Source organism: Aulonocara stuartgranti, assembly GCF_965226115.1.
Source record: "Aulonocara stuartgranti genome assembly, chromosome: 17".
Taxonomy (NCBI): Eukaryota; Metazoa; Chordata; class Actinopteri; order Cichliformes; family Cichlidae; genus Aulonocara; species Aulonocara stuartgranti.
In genome coordinates, this window is record NC_138953.1 from 34,706,069 (window position 1) to 34,730,920 (window position 24,852).

General features: G+C 41.5%; 3 protein-coding genes across 6 annotated transcripts in view; 1 reads left to right on the forward strand and 2 right to left on the reverse strand.

Moving 5' to 3' along the window:
• Positions 1 to 97: 97 nt before the first annotated feature.
• Positions 98 to 11,229, reverse strand: dhx57 (DEAH (Asp-Glu-Ala-Asp/His) box polypeptide 57). Its single transcript, XM_082511402.1, has 25 exons — positions 11,173 to 11,229; positions 10,531 to 10,564; positions 10,271 to 10,426; positions 9,900 to 10,178; positions 9,612 to 9,818; positions 8,589 to 9,481; positions 8,315 to 8,496; positions 8,073 to 8,194; positions 6,764 to 6,959; positions 6,533 to 6,657; positions 6,280 to 6,413; positions 6,137 to 6,191; positions 5,830 to 6,041; positions 5,625 to 5,741; positions 5,170 to 5,266; positions 4,851 to 5,024; positions 3,150 to 3,350; positions 2,765 to 3,041; positions 2,431 to 2,526; positions 2,255 to 2,338; positions 1,898 to 2,035; positions 1,738 to 1,812; positions 1,517 to 1,651; positions 1,227 to 1,427; positions 98 to 1,009 (listed from the first exon to the last, which is right to left on the reverse strand). The coding sequence occupies exons 3-25, from the start codon at positions 10,420 to 10,422 to the stop codon at positions 866 to 868; spliced, it is 4,296 nt and encodes a 1,431-aa protein (XP_082367528.1). The 5' UTR covers positions 10,423 to 10,426; positions 10,531 to 10,564; positions 11,173 to 11,229; the 3' UTR covers positions 98 to 865.
• morn2 (MORN repeat containing 2) lies at positions 11,186 to 14,204 on the forward strand. 2 transcript variants are annotated; one of them, XM_082511411.1, is made up of 7 exons: positions 11,186 to 11,530; positions 11,619 to 11,695; positions 11,795 to 11,827; positions 11,899 to 11,949; positions 12,123 to 12,229; positions 12,312 to 12,448; positions 13,696 to 14,204. In XM_082511411.1, exons 2-7 carry the CDS (start codon positions 11,689 to 11,691, stop codon positions 13,796 to 13,798), a joined length of 438 nt encoding a protein of 145 aa, XP_082367537.1. In that variant the 5' UTR covers positions 11,186 to 11,530; positions 11,619 to 11,688; the 3' UTR covers positions 13,799 to 14,204. The 2 variants fall into 2 exon arrangements, with proteins under 2 accessions (XP_082367537.1, XP_082367538.1); XM_082511412.1 differs by having other exon boundaries at positions 11,186 to 11,349.
• A 29-nt stretch (positions 14,205 to 14,233) lies between these two features.
• The window catches only part of strip2 (striatin interacting protein 2), a 31,328-nt gene continuing 20,709 nt past the window's right edge, over positions 14,234 to 24,852 (reverse strand). For all 3 annotated transcript variants that reach the window (XM_082511405.1, XM_082511403.1, XM_082511404.1), the window contains 9 exons: positions 24,671 to 24,742; positions 23,453 to 23,527; positions 23,043 to 23,140; positions 22,139 to 22,265; positions 21,228 to 21,328; positions 20,953 to 21,019; positions 20,750 to 20,854; positions 20,358 to 20,562; positions 14,234 to 18,834 (listed from right to left, as the gene is read on the reverse strand). In XM_082511405.1, coding sequence (XP_082367531.1) covers positions 18,584 to 18,834; positions 20,358 to 20,562; positions 20,750 to 20,854; positions 20,953 to 21,019; positions 21,228 to 21,328; positions 22,139 to 22,265; positions 23,043 to 23,140; positions 23,453 to 23,527; positions 24,671 to 24,742 — 1,101 coding nt within the window. In that variant the 3' untranslated portion in view covers positions 14,234 to 18,583. The remainder of the gene's footprint in view (positions 18,835 to 20,357; positions 20,563 to 20,749; positions 20,855 to 20,952; positions 21,020 to 21,227; positions 21,329 to 22,138; positions 22,266 to 23,042; positions 23,141 to 23,452; positions 23,528 to 24,670; positions 24,743 to 24,852) is intronic.

Here is a 24,852-nt window from a genome sequence, read left to right on the forward strand (position 1 = left end):
GGAGCTTAAATTCTTTTGCTGTATCTGAGACACAGCTGGGCATCAAACAGCACACACCGCTTACATTAAGTAAGGAAGAAAAACAGCGAACAACAGGTTATCATCGCAATAATTTAATGGTAGTGCAGCGTTCAGTGGAATTCATGTTAAGACAGTAGCTTTCCAGTTTCTTTGGCAGCTCTCACCAAATCATCCTGGTGTAAAAAGCCCTTGCATTCACATTGTGAAATTGTACTTTAACATTTAAATACATTCAGTAAATGTACACCAACTGTATACCATGCAGAAGCTCTTGGATCTTTTAGTCATGCATTACAAATAAACTCATAGTACAAAATCCAATATGGACCCAAGAAACTTCTCAGTTGTGAGCAAGACACAACCCAAAATAAAAAACCACTGTATACAAACTCTGTGACATCACTTAACAACCAATCATGTGCCAATTTATGTGCACATACCATGCAGCGGTAGTATGACATCAAAAACTGAACGAAGCATTAGCTGCTTTAGTCCAGCAGGAATAAGAGTGGAATCTTAATAATCACCTGCATAGAGACATTTTTTTCTTTAAAGGCAGAATTTGCTTTAAAAACCTTGAGTGCAACAGCAACTCAGTGGAAAACAACACTTTTAAGTGTAAGGTGGCAACACTGGTGTACTGAAACTGAGCTCATGTCAAATATTTGCCCAGCTAATCTTCCTCTGACTATCCACCATCAATGCAGTAATATTGACTTTTTAAAGAATTTTTAATAAAGACTTTGTGGGAGTGATGCAGGAGCACAAAAACATTATCACTGGGGCTCCATGCATCTGAGCCCTTTAAATAAAGAAATAATAAAGGAAGCTTTGAGTAGCAGAGCTACTCTGTAGAGATGAGGTGGACGATCATTTGTATGATGCTGGAGCCACGGGGGCAGCTGCACAGGTCCATGCTCGGGTTTTTGATTTTATCCTCCAGAAGCAGGTCCAGCTCCCAGCGCAGCTCCTTCAAAAGCTCAGCCACCTGGATATAGTCACACAAGCACATGTAGTAACATATATGTTAACTTATATGTTGTAGTTGTTCAGTTGTCGTGCTTGCACTCTCCATAAAACTTGTTAAACCTTTAAAGCATATAAACTCTACACAGCTTGTACGCCCGTTGCAATACTAAGATCTGAGCCAGCTATAACTCTTTGATCATGTGATCAATAAAAAAAAAAAAATCAGATTCTCTGACCTCGTGTGAAGCAGCAGCAAATCGGATCCACCCATCATCCAGGGAGATGACAAACTCCCTTCTGTGCAGCTCCACGTTGACCTGTCCGCATCCAAACAGCACCAGCGGGTAAACAGACACCATGCTGCAGTCCCTGATGAAAACGCGACTCGTTTTCACCTTCTCATGGTAAACCAGGTACGGGCTGTCGTAGTGGCGAACCTGGTGCATAAAGAACAGAAAGGTGAGGCTTATTTCTCCTACAAGTTGTTTAGTTTGGAGCGTATCTTTTTTTCCCCCCCTAACCTCACCGTGTAGTTGACGGATGATGGATGCACGTGGACGTAACCGTCGTTCTTGGTCACAAAGCGGAGCTCGTTGGCTTTGGGTTGCATCTTCATCACTCCCGTGCCCGTCTTCTTATAAGTCCCTTGAGGAGCTCGTACCTGCAGGACATCAAGTGTGAATGTTTCATACTTCTGTTTGGCTTTCTGTTCTTTACTTGTATGACAAAGAGGGGGACTATGCCCACCTGGACCACGTTAGGATAGAGGGCAGCACACAGCATGGCGGACATCAGCCGGATGTTACTGGAATTTAGGTTTGCCTGAGATGCAAAATATTAGAATTTTTGAATTATTTTCTCCAAGATGAACCCTTGAATCACTGATTCAGTGATTTGTATGTGTCACCTCAGGGCCAGTAGCTTCCATGACCCCGTCTGTACCCTTGTAAGACATTTGCTCAATAATCCTGGCCTTCAGTCCCTCCTTGATGAAGCCAATGTCAGACAACAGCTCAGCAAACTGCCTCTTCAGACTGGCGATCTCCTGCCAAAGGTCACAATTCACCATTTCAAATATTATTCATATAAAACACACTGCTCGGGCCATTTGAAATTAAATCTGAATACATTGGAAGAACTTCATAAGCTTTAGCACTGCTTTAGATTTATATTCAAACAGAGAAGATCAGAATTATACTGTAGAGCAAGTGAGTTTATTGATTCTGGACAAGTGATTAAGTGCTTCTGGACACCACTGCCTCACCTGTAAACCCCGCCATGACAGGAAGTTCTCCCTGCAGTAGAGGAAGCTGGCACGGTGGCCATTCCTTGCTGCGGAGCACCATCCCTGCATAAAAAAAAAAGAAAGTTTTTATATTATCTGTATGTATTTCAACATCTTTGAATTATCTTATCACAATAAGCGAACGCAGTAGGGACCTTGTATGCCTGCAACAAAGCTAGATGGTCACTTTTAGCCACTGCAAACTCCACTTTCTTTTTATTTGCTTCCTCTCGCTTATCCCATGGAGACACCTGGAAGCAGACCAGATTTTCATTTCCATAAAATTAGACACTTGCATTACAAATATACATAATAAACAAATAAATGTCATTATGTAACCTCCTATCTGTTAAAAACCAACAGAAAAGATGAAGCAGCTCATTACTGCGCTGTGTACTATACTTGTAATTGTTAATGAGCCTAAAATCAGGGGCATGCTGCAGATGAACTGCACATAGCGTCTCTCAACAGAAACTAGCGCCTTCTTACAAATGGGGATTTGAAGGCCAGACTTGCAGCAATGGTGAGTGCTGGGTCAAGGCAGCGGAAGATGGCGCCGAACAGCATGAGCTTTCCGATGCGCACGTCGACAGGCAGGCAGGCCAGGTGGTAGCCCAGCGGGGTCAGCTTCTCATCTGTGGTCAGAGCTCCCAGGTCCTGAAGGCGCTGCTTGGCAGCGTCCAAGCTTCCCACTGACGGGGGCTCGATGAGCCGAGAGAAGACTGACTCCAGCGGCTGCTCCGCGAACACATCCAGGATCTTGATTCTGTTACAGAAAGGTCAGTGTTGTGAACAACCGTTTTGGAATTTCTCCAAATCAAATGCCATTTGCATTTTATAGTCAGAGTTATGTGGGAAAAACAGATGGCTCTACCGGAGACAGAGCTGCTCTAGTGGCACTCTCTGGATCTCAGGCAGCTGCTGCTCAGCCAGCTGGTGTTTAAAGCAGTGGCTGGTGAAGAGGTGGAAGCAGACCCCCGAGGCCACACGACCTGCTCGACCCCTTCTCTGCAGCGCGTTAGCTTGAGAAATCCACGTGTCCTCCAGGCTCTCCATGCTTTTAGATGAATCGTACCTGAAAGAAAAAAATATATATATATCAAGGGAGACTTAGAGATTTGTGGATTTGAGCATATATCAGTGCATCTTCATGTATCACAAAACCATTTTAATATGATTGCATGGGCCTTTTAAAAAAACAAGAAGTATAATTCACACAGTGTTGGGAGTAACGGAATACATGTACCGCCGTTGTCTAAGGAGCTTGGAAAGAAAAGCGTCTGGACTTCTTTGAGTTGCTTGAAGACGTTTCACCTCTCATCCGAGAAGCTTCTTCAGTTCTAAGGGTCAAGGGTGGAGAGTCCCAGATTTAAAACCCAGTGGGAGTTTCCCCCCAAAGAGGGACAAGGGACCCCCGATGATCCTCTACCTAATCACATGAGCTTTTCTTTCCAAGCTCCTTAGACTACGATGACCTGGATGACTGAGAACCGTCACAGACATGTACCGCCGTTACGTATTTAAAATACAAAATATGAGTAACTGTATTGCGTTACAGTTACCGTTTAAAAAGGTGGTATTGAGAATACAGTTACTTTGTTGAAATAAATGGATTACACCGTGGTTTTTTCCTGTTTCATATGTTAGGCTATGCCCTCTCTATTTTTGGTAATTCCACACCGGTGGAAATGCAAACAAAACACGCATTAAGATGACGTGAAGAAATATTTTTTTAAATTCTCTAACATGAATGCAATAGGCAGAGTGTTACAGGCATAGCCCTAAACAATGTAGCATCATGGGCAGTGTAGTCCGTGCTGCAGGGAAAATGGACTGCCATACCCGTTATGTGTCTGTGAGCGAGAGGGATGGAGAAAAAGGAGAGTGGAAAAGTACGAGTTATCACCGAGCCGAAAGCTGGAAGCATGTAAATATAATAATAACCACTGCAGCCAAAAGGAGTGCCTGACGAGCCCAGTTGTAAGTTAACTATTAAGACTCGACTGTACACTGTTCTGTTTTCCTCCGAAACAATAAGCTCCTTTGGAGCAGCCTTTCAACGCCTCTCTCTGTCTCTCGCTAGCAAAGTTGACCCAGACAACAAAGTAAAGATGGTTTTCGGCTACGAGCCCGACATGAACCTGATGTATTTGCCAGAGGTCCCTTTACTACGGTTCAGAGCCACGGACCTGTTTTATATACGCGCGGAATAGTTTACTATACGAGATCGCTGCAAAAACTGCAGCCTGACCTAATGTCCACCCTACTGTTACTCATTTTATATTAAGATTTAAAAATCTGGTCGGTATTGGTATGGCGAGTAACCTTCAGTAATAGTAATAAATCACATTCATGTAGTTGTAAAAAAGCATAATAATATATTAAGTAATCCAAAGTATTCAGAAGACGTTACTCTCATTGAGTAACATAACAGAATACGTTACAAAATACATTTTGGGGCATGTATTCTGTAATCTGTAGTGGAATACATTTTAAAAGTAACCTTCCCAACACTGAATTCACAACCCGAAACTGTCAAAAATGAGAATTTAGGGCTAGCATAATAGAAGGTTACCTTTTCTCCTTCATTTTTCCGGAGTCGATGACATAAACCACGTCGTCGATGGTTACTGAGGTCTCAGCAATGTTGGTGGAGATGATGATCTTTGTGACACCATCTGGAGGCCGGCTAAAAACTGCTTGCTGCTCCTCATTGGACAATGTTGAGTGAAGGGGGTACACCACGCACCTGATGGGCATGACCAAAAGTTACAGTTAATGTGTTTCAGTCAAAAGTTTTCACACAAACAAACAAAAAAAACTGGTTCAGCTTTTAGCTTCATTTTATACACATACAATTGCAAACCAAGTGTTGCCATAAAACACACACAGACCTGGACGCGCCCCTGTTGTTGAACATTCTATTGGACTGAAGCTGCTCATAGAGCATCTTGATCTCAGCGAGGCCTGGCAAAAACACCAGCACTGCACCTGCAGACACAAAGCAACATAACCAGTGTTCAGCTTCACAGCTGTCCCCAATCCAGATCAGTACATCAGAGACTTACTGGCCACCTGTATATGGCAATGTTAACTGGACTGGCTCTTAGATAGAACAGAAAAGCGTTATATGAACACTCAAAGCGCTTTACACAACTTGTTCATTCAAACAAGTACTTTTTCTAAGCATATCTAACATTCACACATGCATTCATCGGAGAGCAACATAGAGTTAGTCTTGCCCAAGGATATTCGGCATGCAGACTGGAGCAGGACCGCCAACCTTCCAGTTGGCATGTGACCTGCTCTACCACCTGAGATTGCTTTGCTGTCAGTGTTGTTTTCTTACCAGGTGGGTAGTTGTGCTTTCCTTCTACTATCCACTCCAGCAGGCTTTCCACCAGGTCCATATTGATCTTGTCCAGGTCCATTGTGGCGATGGTTTTGAGCACAGACTTCTTAGTATCTGCATCAGCAACGCAAAATTTTAGATGTATGCCCTGATTGGCACTGGCAGCTTATCTGATTAAAACCTAAATATATTTTCATTTCACCTTTGTATCTGATGGTGAGATCCTGCAGGCTGAGCTGTTGGTCTGGGACCGAGTCTTTGACAAAGTCTTTATTACAGAAAGACATGAAGTTCCAGACATCTTCACTCAAATCATCTACCACGCAACTCAGGTCCCCTCTGCTTCGGGCACCCGTGGTTGACTGATTCTGTTTTCCTGAGCGCATGTAAGGGCTACCATCCTCAATGACATAGCTGGAAAAAAACAGCACAATACACAAACCGTTGTGTTACTACGCAAATTGTAAAGACAGTCTACGGTTTACTTAAATGTTTTAAAATGTATTTACCGAGTATTAGCAATGGCATCTTCAAGAAAAAACTGGTCAACAGGAAAGGTGCGCCCTGGAGCAACACACATTATTAGAATGAAGAGGGGAATGCATAGAATGAGGTGTAAGAATAGAATTAGTCAGTTCTGCTAATAGATTACCTGGTATGTGGATAGTAGGACAGTTATAGAAATAGTCAGAAAAGAGGTTTGCATTAAGAGTGGCACTCATGAGGATAATCTTCAAGTCAGGCCTTTGCACCATCAAGTCTTTGAGCACCAGAAGCAGAAAGTCACTGAAAATAACAAATTAAGAGACAAGAAACAAAGAAGCAGCTTAAAATTTTTTTTTCCAGGTTCATTTTTCCACATGTTACAATACAAGTGCCATTAAGCTGAAGTATTTCTGTCTCACCTCTCCTCTGTTCGCTCGTGCACCTCATCCACGATGACATGCGTGACTCCTCTGAGGTCTGCCTCACCCTCCAGTCTCCTCAGCAACACCCCTGTGGTGCAGTATAGCAGCCTGGTGACTGAAGTCTGATAAAAGGAGCAGTCAGTGTTGGAAGAGTATATAGTATTAATATAAAAAAAAACAGACAACCAGAATGCTGTATTGTAGATGTTTTTATATCTGTATCTGTACCCTGACACTCTCCAGGCGGATCTGGTAGCCCACAGAGTTCCCCAGACACTCTGCGCGCTCCTGTGCCACTCTCTGAGCCACTGACATGGCAGAAATGCGGCGAGGCTGCGTGCAGATGATGTTGGCCACCTGCTCCGCGGGGCCACTCAAAGAGGCATCTAGAATGAACTGAGGAACCTGAGTGGTCTTACCACACCTGCAGAAAAGTCACATTAATTAAAAAACAAAACAAAAAAAAAAAAACACATGAAACACAGTCATGTTTAGGAACAGGCAATAATCACAGGCATGTTTAGCATCTTTTTTGTGAAGGTGAATTTTTATACTTCTTTTAAACTCGAGTCCTCTTTTATATTAAGCTTACACTGGACTTTGGTATAGGCCATCTGTTCAGCCACAGCAGGTTTCTGTCTAAGTTTATATATGATTTTTATATTATATGATGATCAAATTGAACCATTTATCCTTAACCATTTTCATACAAAACCCAGACTACAAAAGAATGAGAGTTTAGAACAATGTGAAACCTGAGCTTTTGGTTCATTGAGATTACCTATGTACATACACTGATCTCTCCAAAAGTTGATTCTGTTCATCTGGACGTAGCGTTTTGTGGGAGAAACGTTTCGTCACTCATCCAAGTGACTTCTTCAGTCTCAGCTGACTGCAGGTTTTCCCAAATCTTATAAACAGTAAATTTGCATAATAACTGAAACCAGCCCACTGAAGGAACAATGGGCTGGGAGGTCAGTTCCTTAATCATAATTATGCAAATTCTCATGACCATTTCTCATGACCAAATTCTCAACAACCACTGACCAAAACCCACTGATCAATGGCCATGAGTACCATTCACAGAGAGTTGGGGAATGGCTGCAATCACAGCATTGTAAGATGGCGAAAGATGTACCCTTAGGCCCCCTCCTCGATTCAGAGATGGTTTTTCCCTTTTCACGTAAATGGCCTCCTTGACTCCGCGCTCAAACCAGCGTTCCTCTCTGTCCTAAGGGTACATCTTTCGAGACGATACACTGATCTCATTATTTAAAACTTCAAATAATTATAACAATATAACAGCAGATATGACAAAAAGTAAGGAAAGCCATAGTAGATCTCATTTATAAACTTTCAATTTTAATATATCTGATGTAAATGTTTTTAATTCCATACAAGCTAAAACCCTTCATATATCCATACATCACATTTGACTTGCTATTGGTTGGGGAAAAAAGGCTGAAAGGGTGGATCAGTATCATTAAAATATATTTTTTCTTTAATTTATAAGTCACGGTAAAACTCTGGGACCTACCCAGTCATGCCACTGATCACCAGCACCTGACACTGGTCCAGTACATCTAGGATGTGCTCTTTCTCTTGCCAAGCTGGAAGATTCTTCCTCTGTTCAAGCATAGAACTGTAGCGTCTGGAGGACTGGTTTGACAGAGGAACCAAAGGAAATCGGAAACAGATTACAAAGGATGCATCATATTGAGAAGGATTTGGAGGAAGAAAAACCAAAAAAAATATACACATTTTTTTCCTAAGACCCACCTGTTTCCTACTGAACTCTTTGCACAGCTTGCTGTTTTCTAGCAGCAGATTGCCCATCGTATTGTGCTTTTTGACCATGTTCCTCTTTAGCTTGACGTAACTGTCGTTCTTAACTGGAACTGCGTGGTCCCTCTCATCCTCGTCTTTCTCATCCAGCTCTTCTGCATCCACTGTCCGTTTTACTAAAAAGTGAGCAGAATTAAATACAGCTCTCTATTGTATAAAGAAACGACAGAAAATATATAGCAAAAATGTACATTTCTATCCGACTTACTATCTGTGGTCCTTGGGTTGCTAGATGCAGCAGCACTCCCGCTGTTTGCATGGTTACTACTGCTGGTGATGGCATTCATGCTCTCCTCAGAAGCTTTGCTCCTTACAGTTTTACTCTTTCCTATGGCAAGAAAGGGTGGAGGAACAGCAATCACAGGAGGTGGGGTGCTGTATTTGTGATGCCGTATGGACAATAGTTCTTTCATGGTATTTTCATCCTCACACAAGGTTATCAGGGTGTAAACAACAGGCTGGTTGCTTTCTGCTGCAGACAATGCCTCTCCAAGTAATCTCTCAGTCACATGGAGCCTCCCCGCAGCGCAGAGAGACTCATCATTGGTACTGAAGGCAACTATTGGTGCTTGAAAAGGGTAACGGTTCCCTTTGGGGAAACGAACTTCCAGCTCATACTCAGGAGGAGAATAGCTGCTGACACCAGGCTGGCCTGGGCCTTTCAGGTCCGAGGAACCAGCCTCAGACATGTCTTTTTTGGGAAATTCATGTTTGAACCAACATTTGTTTCCATAGCGGCAGCCTTGACCTTTCATGTAGAATTTGCAGATGTCACCGATGTTTGGAGCTCCTCCACCTACCACTCCTCCTTTCTTAACAGGAGATCGTGAGAGGAACGACAGGTCCAGGGTTACTGTCCATACAGCATTGGCAATGCGCTCACTGAAGCGATCGCCATAAATAGCAGCTAGAGCCAAGGCCTCCTCCTGCTTTTGGTTTACACACTCATCCAAAGGCACCTCATCAAGTCCATCAGGGGAAACTGCTTTCTGACCATAGCGCTCAGTGAAAATCTGTTGGAGGAGCTGTTCCAAAGTTGCCCCAAACTCTCCTCCACCAGCTTCCAGCGCCTGTTTGCTGCGCTCCCTGTCAAAACCATATCTACACAGAGGAAATTATGAGAAAGCAATGGGTTAGAAGCTAATTATATTTACACACAAAAGCACCGATTCAGAACATCTGATTTAGCTCATAGGTAAGGTTCTGGAAATAAAACAAAATTTGAAATCACCTGCAGAGCTTTCCTATGGCAAATAAGGAGATAACAGGTTCAGGGCTGGGCTGTTCATCCTCATATTCTAGGTCAAATGTTGGGCTCTCTGTTTTCTGCACAGGCTCATCATTTGTGGCCCAAAACTGGCCTTCCTCACGGTAATCCAATTCATCAAATTCCTCTTCTTCCTCCTCATCTAGCCCGGAATAATCTGAACCAGAATCACTAAGGAACAAACAGAGGGTTGCATGAGTTTATTTCCTAGCTTTCTAATTGTTCTTTTCAAACAAGTGCGTATGTACTTACTCATACAGTTCATCAGAGTCCTGTGTCTGTAAAATCCTCAGCAACTCCTTGAGTTGTTCCTGGTTCGCATTAGTCATGAAGATCTTCTGCAACGGCATACTGCTCACCTCTGGTCTGATGCATTCACTGACCTTTGAGTGCATCCTGGTACTCGTCAAGGACCTTGGCAGAGCCTTGCTACTACTTTTCCCATTTCGGTCTCGATCTCTAGCTTTCTTTCCTCCTCGACCACCATCCCCGCCACCAGCATGGGCGCCACCACCTCGTCCTTTATTTGATCTGCAGACAGAATGAGACACGAGGCAAAATGATAGGAAATCAACTGAAGCCGAGCACACAAACCTAAATATTTCTTCAATATAAATTAACACCTGCTGAAATAAGAGGGTCCAAAATCAAGGTTGAAATCATCCCCGTCATCCCAGAGCCTGGTTCCTCCTTTCCGATTTCCTCCTCCTCCTCTTTGTTTATTAAATCTTCCACCTCCTCTGTTGGGCTTCCCACCTCTTCTCCTTGCGTTCATTTCTCTACCAAAGGACACACGAACAGTTTCATTACATAAACACCAGTACAAATACAAAATTGACTATTAAAAAAGAAAAAAAAATCACTGCTGTCAGAATATACTTACACTCAATCAGTGTCCAATCATAGCAGAAAACAATCTGCGAAAAGAGACATTAAAAAGCATGGTCTGAATAAATTTTTCCAACCCTGGGAGTATACCCCCCAAAAAAAACCTAGATGAGGGAGAGAGAGCTACTGGTTGCGGACCCGGGAAGAGCAGGCAGCTACTACTGTCCACCCTCTGCAGAGCACAGTCACACATCGCTGTGGGCTGGCTGGCACTTCAATTCAAGTGCGAGCAATGAGATGGTGGCTGACACACAGCGCTGGTGGCTACAATTATGCAATCAAACTTAACATGCAGACTAACAACCCAGTCAGGGCGATGACCGATTAACCCCACGGCTAGGTGGCTGGCTACAGGCAAAGTACAAAAGACCAGAACATATAAGGAATAATGTGGAAGTAAGGTGCTGCACGTTAATCATCTTCAAGTATAAGGAGTCGGCTAGCTAACGAGCTAACAGCTAGCAAGCACACTCATCACTTTTAATGTAACAGTAAGCTAACTGAAAAAAGCCTCCCGGCAAGGCAAGTCAGTGAATCTAAATGCTTTAAAAATGTCAAAAAGTATAGAGCCGTGTTATAATCGGTAAAGTGCGCAATAAACTGAAAAACGAAACTTTAATAACAATTGCGAACAAACCTGAACCAGCTGCTCTGACCACCGGTAGCCTGCATCTCTTCTATTGGCCCAAACTCTTGAGTTCAACGTTTCTTTTCCGGTTTACGTTCGCGCTTAGAAAAAAAAAACACAATAAAAAGTTAGCAAACAGTATCTCTCGGTCACTCGACAAGGTTAAAGTCGAAGGTTTTAGCGGCGGTAAGCCTTTCTTCTTGTTATTTAAAAACGGTAGTTTAATAAAACGCATTTAGAGCGTCGCACAAGCCATTAAAGATATTACTTTGCACCAATTCCGTAACTATGGTAACAAGGGCTAGCCTCTAGCTGCCTTTAAAACACAGGACCCCCGGCTTACTGGCAGCATTAGCTCCATTTAAGGGCAAGTAAAAGTGAACAGTTACAGTGCGGTTGTAACTTGTGTCATAGTCACAACTTTCTAATCAGCTGTCTGACTTTTCACATTGAAGAAGTTGGCCAGAACACAGCATTTGCTCTCGGCTCTGACAACCATCTGCCAGCTGGGGGAAGCTGTCACGGATGTCTGGTAGAGTGTGATTGTGAAGATATGAGTTCTAACACCTAGTCTGCGCACACTCACACACACACAAACCCTGTTCTGATTCGGTGTGATTTTCATTTTCAGATAAGAAAGGAAGCGATTCTTTGAACACTGATGGTAAATATCCTCTTCGCGCCACAGTTTGCGCATTCTTGTGACAGCGTGAATAAATGTGTATTTGTTTACAGGGGGTGGACCTCTAAAAGTCTCCTACATTTTTCCAAACGGAGACAGATATGGTAAGTTATAGCTGGCTGATGATCCAGCTTTACACGTGAAACATTTCCACGTGTAAAAATCTTGGGAAGAAGAGACCTAATTCTTGGTTAAAGCAATACACAATGCCTCAATTTGACTGCTCAGATGAAATTTAAGTCTATGCTAATTATGTATGAACCTCTGTTCTCCACAGAGGGAGAGTGCAGCAGGTCTGCATATGGAGCACTGGTGAGGAGCGGTGCTGGTAAACACACCTCAGCAAGTGGCATCACATACACTGGAGAGTGGCATGAGGACAAAGTATGCAATTACTGCCTCAAACATCAGTTATTTTTACCATGTGGTTAAACAAACATAATCTCCCTCTCTGTCGCTCTCCCAGATGCATGGTAGAGGGACCATGCAGTATCCCTCTGGAGCACAATATGAAGGAGAATTCAAAGACAACATGTACAACGGCACAGGAACATACACCTTCCCAGATGGTTCTATGTGTAAAGGTCACTTTCATAATAACAGGTAAAAAAAAATGCCTTTTTAAAAATATTTTCTGGAAAAAAAATCAGATAAATATTAAAGACAACTATTATATGAGAGTTTTTATTTTAAAAGACACAAACATGTCATTTGGGAGTTTGCACAGGAGATGCAATTGACCAAACAAGAAATCCCAGACAAACCTAGTACAGTTCTTAAAGCACCTGACGATCAGATGAGATTTAAAGTTACATTGCTTAGTATGGGGACGATTCAAATGCAGGATGTGGGAACAAACAAAAAATCCTAAATTCAAACTGGATTCTTCTAATCTTATGATTATACAGTCCAACCTGGGAACCAAAATATAGCCAACACAAAGATATGACAATGACAAGGTTGAAAAACAGGTCAGTATATATGCACAAGTGATCGACTGAGGATGAGAAACAGGTGGGGAACCAAGCACAGGTGAAAGTAATCAAGCAAAGACAACCACAACCAGAGAAGCAGGCGCGAATGAAAGAGTGAAACCTGACATATTAGGAAACCAACTATCAAAGTAAAGCAGGAAATAGCTAAAGGACAAATTATAAACACTGAAATAATAAGACTTAACACTAAAACATGATAATAAGTAGAAGGTGCTACTACATAGACAAAACAGTGGGGAAGTCAGGGAAACACTAGGAAGACTTGAATAACAGTAAAATCAAAGCAGGAACCAAAAGAGGAATTTAAATGATCTCAGCTGGTGATATAAAAAAAAGCATAAATCAACCTGCTCTAAATCAATTTTACGCTGCAGCTTCTTGAACACAGAGTAGAACATTGATTAGTTACATCTTTATTTGCATATTTCCACATTCTTTATATTCTGTTCATGTGACAATTTCTGTGATTGGAGTGGTTTCTGCTCAATTAATCTTTTTTAGTCTTAAGAATAGTCAAGCATGAGGCAGAAAGTACCCGTTTTTTTCCCAGCTGGAGTTCTTAGGTTTGATTAAGCCAGCTAACACAAAGGAAACCTGGCTATGTTAAACTTCCTTCATAGGTCAAACCCCAGGACCCCGACATAATAAATTGAAAGAATATATGGTAACAACAACTGTTTGAATGAACTGTATCCAGACCAGACTGAAATTTATCTTTCCTTATTTTTATTTATTGTACGCGTTTAGCTACAATATTGTGTAACCCAGTAGTTGTTGTTTCTTCGGTTCTTTGGCTTCGTTTGGTTCAAGCAGATGAAATTGAAGATTTTAGCTGTTTTTACTGGTGTGTTCCAGGTTGGAGGGAGATGGGGCCTTCATTAGCGCACAGGGACTGTTCTGGACGGGGGAGTTCCACGGCAAAGCAGCGCTTGGACTCAAATTGGAACACAATCTTTAGGCAAAACAAATACCACACTTTGGCACATATATCTATAACATTAAAATGTAACTGCATCAGACAACAAACTTCTTCTGTATTTTGTTTTTCATACAAGATCTTGTGCACATTTTCTTTCACTTCATATATTAGTGGGTGACAGTCGCTGGCATAAGTGAGTCAAGTATCTACAATACTGTGTCTTGACTCTTTGTGAGAGTGAAGGACAAGTGCAGGGTAATTTTATTATCACTGCACCACCATCCAATCCCAGAGGGGCTCATGTCCCCATCCATAACAGCTGTACCCAAACTGCTGGAACATTGGCCTGGGGAAGAGTGAGTATGTGGTCATTTTGACCTTCAGTGTGTGTACACACAGCTTTGTGTGTGAACTGGCTTTCTGCCCCACATAACCCCTCCGACAAATTAAAATGAGTCGACAAACAAACACAAGTGTTCAACACTGTTTAATAAGCAACTCTGCAACTCTGATATCGTAATCTGTCACTCTATCGTATAATGCCTCTATGGATGTGTAATTGCACATACCCCTGAACATCTTCAGTGTCGAGTATTTACTGGATCTAGAATATGCAGATATGGAAGTGTGAGTAACAAAAAACACATATATACGGTAATAACGTCCATACAATACTAAACACTTCTGGTGAAATATTACCCTAGATACAATAAACGGCAATTTTCACTGATTGTACAGTTTTCAGGTAGAAAAAAAACAACATTTTTTTTTGCATTCCAAGTCTTCAGTATGGACTTGAATGCAGATAGCAGAAACAAGAGAATAAAAACAGGAAATGGCACTCAAATTTGGCACAAGATACAAAAAGAAATAAACATTACATCTGAACTTTAAGTGCGACCAACACTCACAATGAGCTACTGTGTTTTTGTGACGATGCACAGCTTATGCAGTAAATGTTTAGAGGTTCAGGTGTATCAGAATGTATATTCCTCTTTACAGGTAGTGAGCCAGAGAATGGCAAGGAAGCTTTTAAAACTGTTGTCATATATATATATATATATATCATCTCCATAAACCTGAGAATCTATAAAGTATACAATATTATTGTTAAAGATATCGCCTTCCTGAAGAAGAAAACAAAAACAGAATCCTGTGTGGTGCACAACACTGTACGAGTGACTGTACGAGAAACAAAAAAAACTTTTCTTACTGGACTGGAAAGACATTAACACGTGAACACAGAACAGAACCATGGTCATGCACATTTCAACAAGACTGAGTATCAAAATTATTTCTATACAGAGATAATACGTAACAGTTTGTAACCCCTCAAAGCAAGTAGATAACAATCTGAAACAATCAACAATTGTACAAAAACAAAAGTACATGCTTTTTGTCCTTTGTGCTTGTTTGTGTGCTTAAGTAAAGACATATCCAGGAATCAAGGTGCTCACCTCTGAAGCATCGTTTAGGCAGTCGCATCTACAGGAAGTTGCACTAAACTGGAAAAGCAGCACCATTATTGTGACAACCGCCACCACCAGTGTGGTTCACATGTTGTGCTGTTGTTGAGTGGAAGTGGGGCGTCAGTTAACGGAATGGCCACTGTTCCGATCATGGGTTCGAATAACTCCAGATGGTTCGATAGAAAAGCTCAGGGAAGCAAGCAGACACAGTCCAGCCAAGACAACAAATTCGTTTTCACTCTAGAGGTCTTTTTGCTTTAAAATAAACAAATTACAACTTTTGGAAACACTTCATAAAACATTTTTTGTTTGGTTTTTAATGTCTTGCTTCTTTGTGGCGTGCCAAGACAAAACAGACACACTATCGACCTTTAAGTCTGTGGAGGACAAAGAGTGCCAAACTAAACAATCAATAAAAGAAATGCTCCATTATTTAGATGAAAAACCTTTTAAATTGCCTTAACTTAGTTATAAAAAGGGACAATTACATTATTTTATTTGAATTTCTTCTGTGTGTGTAAATTTCTCTATTCACAACAGCCAAGAAAAGACACGATCAAGACAGACTTGTGGACTTTCCAATATGTCCATAATATTGAATAATAATGTTTGCAAATATCTGTCAGAACTATGTCTCAAAATGTTTTTTATTGAATAGGTTTCTGGTGCATTGAGAGAAACTATTTTGTGTTTGTTTATGTATTAATATTTGTTTGAGTATTTCTCTGTTTGCATTGTTACCACAATAATCCAAAGACATCCCGAAGCTGTAAAGTCATAGAAAATAAACAAAGAAAAATAGACTTTAACGTCAAAGCTTTGACATTTAGGAAACAAAGATTTTTTTTTTTTAAAGACAATTTTGGACTTGTTTTTCAAATACTGCACATATTTATTTATTTCCAATTAAATTTAAATCCTTAATCAATTTGTTAAACATGTACTAAAAATAGCAGGCTCCAGCCCCCCGTGACCCTGACAGGGAAAAGCAGAAGAGAATGGATGGAATTTACTAAAAATATTTGTTTTAAATCGTGAATGTATTTCAGTGTTATTTCCGCCTTAGTGTCTACGATTTCAAGCAGCTTTCTGACTGTTCAAGTTGAGCCTGGCATTAACTAACCAAAAGACACGACGATGATCTTATGATGAACTTGAAATTACAGCTGCTCAATTTGCATAACATAAGAAGATATTTATTGAGAAATGAAAAGGTTGTAGTTGAAACATAATAAATGGATAAATAAACAAATGAACAACAAGAAATAAATGGATAAATTGGCAAATATGAGAATAAATGCACGAGTAAATAAATGCTATGCCTATATTTTTGGTATATTTTAAAGAATATTAATTAACTGAGTCACTCATTTTTTTTAATTTAGTTCTAATCTTGGCAGTTTTGGTCTTCCATATAGGTAAAAAAAACCTTCCCCATTCCACAGTCAATAACAAATTCAAACAAGTGATACACAGGTCATATTATGGCTCAGTCATACTTGAGTGAAACTACAACTATAACCTCATTGTGACTGGGAGAAATGAATAATTGCCCAGGAGCTGCACTGAATTTTTCACATTCGCCAACCAATTGCAAGCATTTGTGGTGACCCACTGGGGAGATCGAGAGTGCAACGCCCCTACGTCTGTGCAACCAGTCCCAATTGTAACTGCCGAGGTCGCCTGCCGGGAGAAAACCTGTTTTTAAACAGTCGTTGTCCAATTCAAGACTGACTGCCAGACAAACAGAAAAAGGTTTGCAAATTATTGTCCGTTTAGAAATGCAGACAAATTACCAACATGTTGCAATCTGAGCCAGTTTGTTTTGTTTTCAACAGAGAACTCAAAACAACTGGCTTTCAATTGACTGCATTTTGTTAAATTCCTGTGTAATTTTCAGTAAAAATTGCTGTCCTGCAGCAATTACGTCACCATTTCTGAATTTGTATTTCAGATCTTTGAGGTTCTGGCTGGACTCTTAATCTAAGCAGTGATGTCCTGTGTCTGTAGATAGCAACAGATTTGCAGTTTTCACTGATTTATCTTAGCTGATTGCTTTATTATCACAAACGCATTGCATTTAATTTCCAACTTGACCATATTCAGTGACAGACTGATAGAAGACTGACTCCATCTTGTTGCTGGTTCGTCAATATCTTTGTTCTTGGCACACCACAGTGGCTTTGAAGACAGCGACTGACTGTGAGTGGTTGCAGGCTTGGTCTGCACCTTTTGAAGGAACCATTTCAAAAGCAAGTTCATTGCACACGGTTGCAATAATTGTGGTCACACTGCGACCTCCAACCAATGTTTTCCCCAGTGTGACTGTAGCGTTACAGCTTCATTCAAAGTGATATGAAAAACTGAAGCGTTTTGATAAAAAGTACATCCAATTAGCTTCTGTGACCTCTTCATCTCTCACGACATGTATCGAAACAAACCCTGGAGGACATCAGTAATTATAGGTTTGACGTTGCTAAAAATGAAGCTAAGATATTTGGAATAGCAGGATTTCTGTATATAAGGTTAATTTTCTACTTAAAAATACAGATATATATATTTTTTAGGACAAAACATTTTGTTTTTTAAACTCACATCTCCCATTTTTTCAGATTTCCTTCTCCACACAAAGACTTTTACACATCCACAGAACAAACCCATACACTAATACGCTGGTATATTTCTCTTTAGTTTTTTTGGTGCCTTCGGAGCAAAGAGCTCCCATTTCTACATTTGGACTATCATAACCCTGTGGCTCCATTTCTCTTTTATACAAAATATATAATAGAAATGTTTAAACCCATCACCGACAATCCACAATCTCTATACCTACAGTAGGCTCTGTGTTAAATTTAAAAAAAGGTTCTTTCAAACAATCATTTATCACGTAATGTTTAGAACACACGTTGATACAAATAAAGAGGAAAACATCACTGAGGAATCAGAAGAGCACCGACGTGTTAAAAAAAGGGACATGGTGTAGAAATCGATGTTTTTGTTGTCTAACATGGGGGCGGGGCAGTATAACTGGCCAAAAAAAAAACAGTTTCCTGCTACAGCGATACCAGGTGTTTCTTATAACTGCTACCTCTGTTCTTGCCGGTCATGTGTGTTCATAGTAGTTATAGGCACATGTCAGTGTGTGGCACTCTTTAATTGGATCCATTTTACAACTCATCTTTGATCCTCTTGTCGTTTCTTCCATTGCTGCATGCAGCTGCCAGCTCCTTCTTCCCGCTGGCGCTGCTTGGTACGACCTCCTTAAACCACTCCCAAGAGGCTGAATGTGTGACCTTCGCACAGTTACATCCACCCCACGCCCTCATGCCCCCTCTCTTCCCTCCCTCCCCGTACGTTATGGATTCTGTAGTAGGCCCTCCCACTGGATTGGCTGCGAGAAGACCTCTCTCTCCAGCCACATCTCGTAGCTGTAGTGGAAGTCCTCCGGCAGCTCTACGCGCTGGCCCAGCACGCTCTGCAGGCAGTTGTCCACGGGCGCGAAATCTCCGTTCCTGTTCCTTTCGTAGCGGCGGCTGTTGAACTTCTCGATGCTCTCCCGCAGGGCACACTCCTCTGCCTGGAAGTCCCACGGCCGTGCGTCGATATCTGCGATTTTTACACAATTTGAATTTAAGTGCCTGCTTCTTCTTTCTATCTCCTACTCTTTCCCGCTCTCTCTGTCACGCTCACAGTGACAGCTTGCTTGCTCTCCCAGCAGGGATGGAGACCCTGAAAAGTCCCCCCACCCCACTGCCACCCCCATCCGTGTTGCCATAGCAACACAAACCAGACAGTTTGCCATTGGCTGCTGGACAACTGTACTACACACATATATGACAGTATAGGAATCATGCAACCAGCTGCACAAACACCCACATACATGCAGTAACTACCCTGAACGTTCCTGTTTTCACAGCCCCGGGTACACATGTTCATTATGCTGCAGTCTCCTCTCTGTTCATCAGCTCTGAGTGAGGAGCACTGCTGGGGCCAATTAGCTCTGTGACTGCTTCGTTTAGGAAGATCTAAAAGGCTAAACTGAATGTATTCTGAGCAATGCTGCAGGATGTTCCTAATTTAATCTGTGACTCCAGCCTATCAGACTACAATTTACTAAGCTCCACTCGACAGTTTTTGACTAACATAATAAGTACCCTGTGTCATCATCATAAAGCATACAATAAAACTGTCACAGCTGTTCCCATTAAAACGCTGTTAGAAAATTCTATTTTGCATTTTTAAATCGGATTTTAAATTTGCCTGCCTCTCGCCCTATGACAGCTGGGATAGGCTCCAGCGCCCCCCGCGACCCTGAAAAGGATAAGCGGAAGCGAATGGATGGATGGATTTTTAATTTGTATTATTTATATTTTTACTACATTATCTTTTCTTTTAGCTAATGTACTTTGTCACTGTGAACTAAGAGTCAGACACTGGCTTATCATAGACATATTAATGCATACTGACATTTTTTTAAAGCACACTGCAGAAAATCTGAATTTGGAAGTGCTGTTATAACAGCGTTTGTCCAGCAGAGGTTGCTCTATGTGTTCAGCACTGCAGCACAGGTAGCAGAGAGTCATCAAAGCTGAATGGTGCAGAACAAATGCCTTCTTCACTTAAGTTACAGTAACTTTATGGTTTAGATATACTGTATGTGTATTATACATAAAGAATATGCGTTGCTATATTTATTAAAGGATTTTTTTTGTATCTGTCCCCAAAATCACATATCAGTTGCTCCAAATTGGATAAAAATTGGCTAAAGAAAAATTCCTAGACAAAGTGTTAAAAGGAGTAAAAATGAAATAAAACCCAGAGAGCACACGAGTCACAAAACATAAACTGGTCTTTAGTAAATCAAACTGAACTGTGCAAACAGATGGCTGTTCCCCAGTACACAAGGATATATTCTCTTCCCATGAGACGTGTTTTTTGACCTTTCGTCCACACATAAACAATGTTTTAGGTCAGTGAAAACGGAGCTTCCGTGCACAGTGTTATTTGTAGCTTCTGATTGGCCAGTATTTTCAGATTTTTGGGGGTTTTCGTGATATTTTTCAAAATGTAAGCAGAAAATCCCTGTTTCAACAAATCCCAGCATACTACTTCTGCCAGCTGCTATTTACCGTTTCCATAGGCCCAGTCATCATTGAGCCTGTGCCGGACCTTCTGGTAGATAGCCGACATGGTCTTCATGTTGCTCTTCCTCCACTGGCGGCCCAGGTACTTGGTCTGAATCTTGAGCAGTTTGAGAACATAGAGCTGCATCATGGCCTGCTTCACCTTCAAAGCCCTCTTCAAGATGGGGGCAGACTTGAAAACAACCAGCATCTGAAAGAAAGATTAAATATAATGAAGCAAATTGAAGGAATCTTACAAACTAAATGTCCCTTTAACAGGATGCACACTAGTAAGGAGGCAAATATCACTTTGCATTCAATATAAAGATATTGAATTCAGGTGGGTGTTCCAACCTAAGGCTTCCTTATGAGACGCAGACTAATGCAGATTTACACACCATGGTCCTCGAGTGTTTCCACTTGGTCAGCTTGTTCAGGATTCTCAGCAGATTAATGCAGGAAAACAGATTCCTCCAGCAGAACTGACTGCTGTCTCCGGCTTCCTGAAAACACACGTGGAGACACCGAGATCATCATTAAACAGCGAGCGCTACGTTCTTAGCTGACTATTACTCATTGAGGCTCAATCAGTGTGACTCACCAGGCTCTCAGCTGTAAGCTCAGGCATCTCATGGACCACACAATGGGGAAAGTCCAGCACACATATACTATAGTGTGAAAACACAGAAACAAACAACGAGAGACAAAAACTGATAACTCTGCAGATCAACCTGTCACCTGTAACTTAATGTGAATCTGTATGAACCTCTTTTAGGTTATTACACAAACAGATGCTTGTGCAACTGATCGTCGGAGGTTGAATATGGTGACGTAAATGGCGCTGTAAGTCGAAAGGATGAGAGAAAAGGATCCTACCTGTTTTTGGCACTGATGTAAGACATGATGTTCTGGTTAAAGAACTTGAGGATGAGTGGGATACAGTTGGCAAACACCAAGTGCTGGGAGACAATCTCAAACTGCAGGGAAAAAAAGAGGAGGCGGCAGTGAGGAACAGTCTGGAGAAGAGCCATGGCTGAAAATGCAACGGTTACATTTAGTGATATGTATTGAAAGAAAGGAAAGCCAATCAATCAGTCAATAATAGTAAAAATAATGCAACACATTTCAGACTTTTCATTGGGGGGTGTGGGGAAAAAACAACCCAATATTACTGCTGAGTGTGGAAAAGATCAGGAGCCAAGTGGGGTCATTTCTCATGCTGAAGCTACAGTATTCATCTCAATGCCGAGTTTGTGTGGGTCTCAAACAATCCGCAACCGATTTGGCTTCCCACTGGAGCCGCTTTCCCCTTCAAAATTGTGTCAGCATGTAATCTCCTTTAGTTGCAACAGAGGGCGCTATCATTCTAAGTTTACAGAGCAGCTTTTCAACTATGTAGATATCCCTTACTAGCATCAGAAAAATTCATAATCACTGAAGCAACAAAAAACTGAGATACTAAGCACCAGAAATGAGGATGAATCATTTTTCAGTGAGTTTTACGTCCTCACTGAGATGAACTCCAATTACGAGTCTGTGTGGCTGAGTCAGGGGTTTGCGAGTTGTGAGTGAAGATAAAGCTACAAACGTGTGAGGGGGGGAGGAGGATGAAATGGAGAAAGCGATGGCACACTTGACTGATTAATCAGGCGCAGGACTGGGGAGGTTACAGTGGGGGAGGTGTATGGATTTTATCAGGGAAGAGAGGTGACATGTAAGAGGAGGAAAAGTAAGTTAAGGTGTATGTAGGAGGGCACAGTGAAGGTGTCTGTGTGTGTGTGTGTAACCTGATAGATATGGTTGAGTTTGAAGTGCTTGAGGAGCAGGAGCAGCAGAGCAGAGATGGCCTTGACGATGATTTCCTTGTGCCGGTTAACATCGATTCCCAGCTTCATGCTCTGCAGGACGGTGATACTAAAAGAAACACACGCTGTAACTGTAAGGCCTTTGGGTCTTTAACAGTATAATCACTTCTCTGACAAAGTGACAGGCACAGAAGGAGACCGAATAAGATTTATTTTGGGCTTTTTAAAAAACTTTTTTTTTTTAGCCAGGACAGAACTGGAAGACACGCAGGAAACAAACTGGGGCAGACTTGAACCCAGGCACCCTGTATGGCCTTCTGATGGTTCTGCTGCCAGCTCAGGCAGGTGAGCGAGTGCGTAGTTTCAAAACACGCTCACAAAAAAAAAAGAAAGAAATGGATTTCAGCCATGAAAATATCAGACATCTTTCTTTTTTCTGAGTGGGTGTTTTTGCATCAGGAAAACTGTCTCTCCTTTCATTGGCGTGTCAGCGAATCTAAAACAGAGCCATCCTACAGACCACGAACAACCCACAAGTAGTGCATTTCCACCAGTGCTAACAGCCAAGAAAATCCATAAGAAAAGCAGGCTGTTTTTTTTCTTGCCAAGCAATTAGACAAAAATAAAAATAAATCGTACATAAACAGCAGTGCAAAGATGCTCCCGAGAGAATTTCTTTCTTTTTATTCCACACTGCATCTTTTTTTAATTATCGCTGAGCATTATTAGCAAAAGTGTGTTTACTCTTCAAAACTGTCTCATCTAAATATGGCTCTAGATATTTACAGCATCATGACAAAATAAAGAAAAAAAAAAACAGCAGCACGGGTAGGGGAAAGAAAAGAAAGACAGTCAAGGATCCCAGCAGTCTTTCTGCAGTACTTACGGCATCTCCTCAGGCAGCACATCAGCCAGGATGTTGATGGAGTCCGTTTTGGCTTTGGAGGTCGGAGCTGCAGCGAGCAGTAGCTTCAGGAGGGCAATCTGATGCAAAAAAGAACACAAAAATAGAGGAATAATAACAGGCTAATCATTCAAGTTTCTACAGTACCCTCTTAAAAATCTTGTAAGCTTTTTTGTCCTCCACAAAACACATTTCATATGAGATAATGTGCAATAATTTAATGCTAGCTAAAAAAAAGAAGCACGAAGTGCTATCAGAAATATGATTGAAACCAGTACAGAGACAGTTGCTAACCACTGAGACTCTGTGTTAGACTATTAAAGATTTAATGAGCTGGTTTTATTAAACAAAGGTCAATAACTCCGGTGAGAATTTAATCATTAATCACTCACCACATACTGTGACAGGTTGGGAAGCATTCCCAGGTACAGCATCTCTGCTGCTGTGTCCTCCACTTCCTCTTCACCCTGGGAGATAACACGTGCATACAGTGGAAAGTCAACACTGAGTGCTCAATAGGGCAACATTCGAATCTTTCTTCCAAATTTAAGTTCAAACACCTGAACAAAGGCAGATATAAGCTCAACACTGACAGAATTGGGGAAATTAGATGATGTGATCACAGCCAATCGATCGAGTTAATGTTGCTGAACCAGACCTATATTCACGTTCATGCTCAAGTTTGACATCAGCCACTGTATTTCACACAGTTTTAATGTTACCGCGCTGACAACATCTGTCCAAAGGCAAAACAATGTCTTTGTATTGGTAAGAATTAACAGATCTCTGGATCACATGATTCCTTCTTGCAGCCAGTGTGGTCCTACTGGCTTCACCTGCCCTGGAGATGCTCCAAAAAACTGCAATGCTGTGGACTTGTGGCTGATTTAAACTTCTGCAGTGAATCTTTGTAGAGACCACGACATAACCTACATAAGCATTGAGCATGGGGTTAAATACTTTGCAGTTATGTGAATTAGATCTATGCAGTATCACGCATATATATATATATTTCCGGTATATATAGATATATTTTTCATTTATGTTCACCTGCTGTCACAAGCTGTGGGTAGTGACTGACGGGATAAGGTCATGGACACTAGCAGCATGAATCACATTCACAGGTGTTTGTTATCACCCGCAGAGTTTGGGTGAGGACCTCAGACATTTAGGATGCAACCTTCTGCTGGGAAGCCTGGGGTCCTATGATTCATGTACTGTATATGTCAAGTAAATGCCCGCGGCAGTCACTGGAACACGTCGGATACACGGAGGCTCCAACAACACTGGAGCAGAGATGTTGCCGTGGCACCAGCACAGTATCAGGCAGGTGGTTTACGGCTGTAGCTGATCAGTGGACAGAGATCTGAAGGACCGCTTATGCCAACTGTGCAAGATGCAGTTCTAAACCTTAAATATGTATAGCTGGCAAAGAGTTTGGCTTGATGGGAATGGTACTTTCTTCATTTTTAATGTATTTGTGAGGTTACTGTGTCTGGTGCATAAGCCTAATAAGTCTTAAATCAGGCGTGCTTGGAGAAATCATTACAGTTGTGCCTGCTCCCTGTAATACACTCTATATTATACACAAGCCTGGTAGGATTGCTGACCAGAGTCAGTGGACACTGCTGCAGCTCCTCTTCCCTTTTGATCTGCACTTCAGCAATGGACATGTACTTATGCTGGAGAAAAAAACAAAAACATATGAGAATAATTGTTAATTAGCATCGTCGGCTGACACCCAGAGCTGTGTGATTAAGCATATCAGTCTGTTCTATGAAGACGTTATGGA

Coding starts and splice junctions, on each gene's coding strand:
- dhx57 (XM_082511402.1), bottom strand. CDS start 10,422: ATGAACGCAAGGAGAAGAGGTGGGAAGCCCAACAGAGGAGGTGGAAGA. Junction 6,960..8,072: donor GTGATCAGTGGCATGACTGG/GTAGGTCCCAGA, acceptor ACTTTTCTGCAG/GTGTGGTAAGACCACTCAGG. Junction 5,742..5,829: donor TCTCACCATCAGATACAAAG/GTGAAATGAAAA, acceptor TTGCTGATGCAG/ATACTAAGAAGTCTGTGCTC.
- morn2 (XM_082511411.1), top strand. Junction 11,950..12,122: donor TCCAAACGGAGACAGATATG/GTAAGTTATAGC, acceptor TGTTCTCCACAG/AGGGAGAGTGCAGCAGGTCT. Junction 12,449..13,695: donor GGTCACTTTCATAATAACAG/GTAAAAAAAAAT, acceptor GGTGTGTTCCAG/GTTGGAGGGAGATGGGGCCT.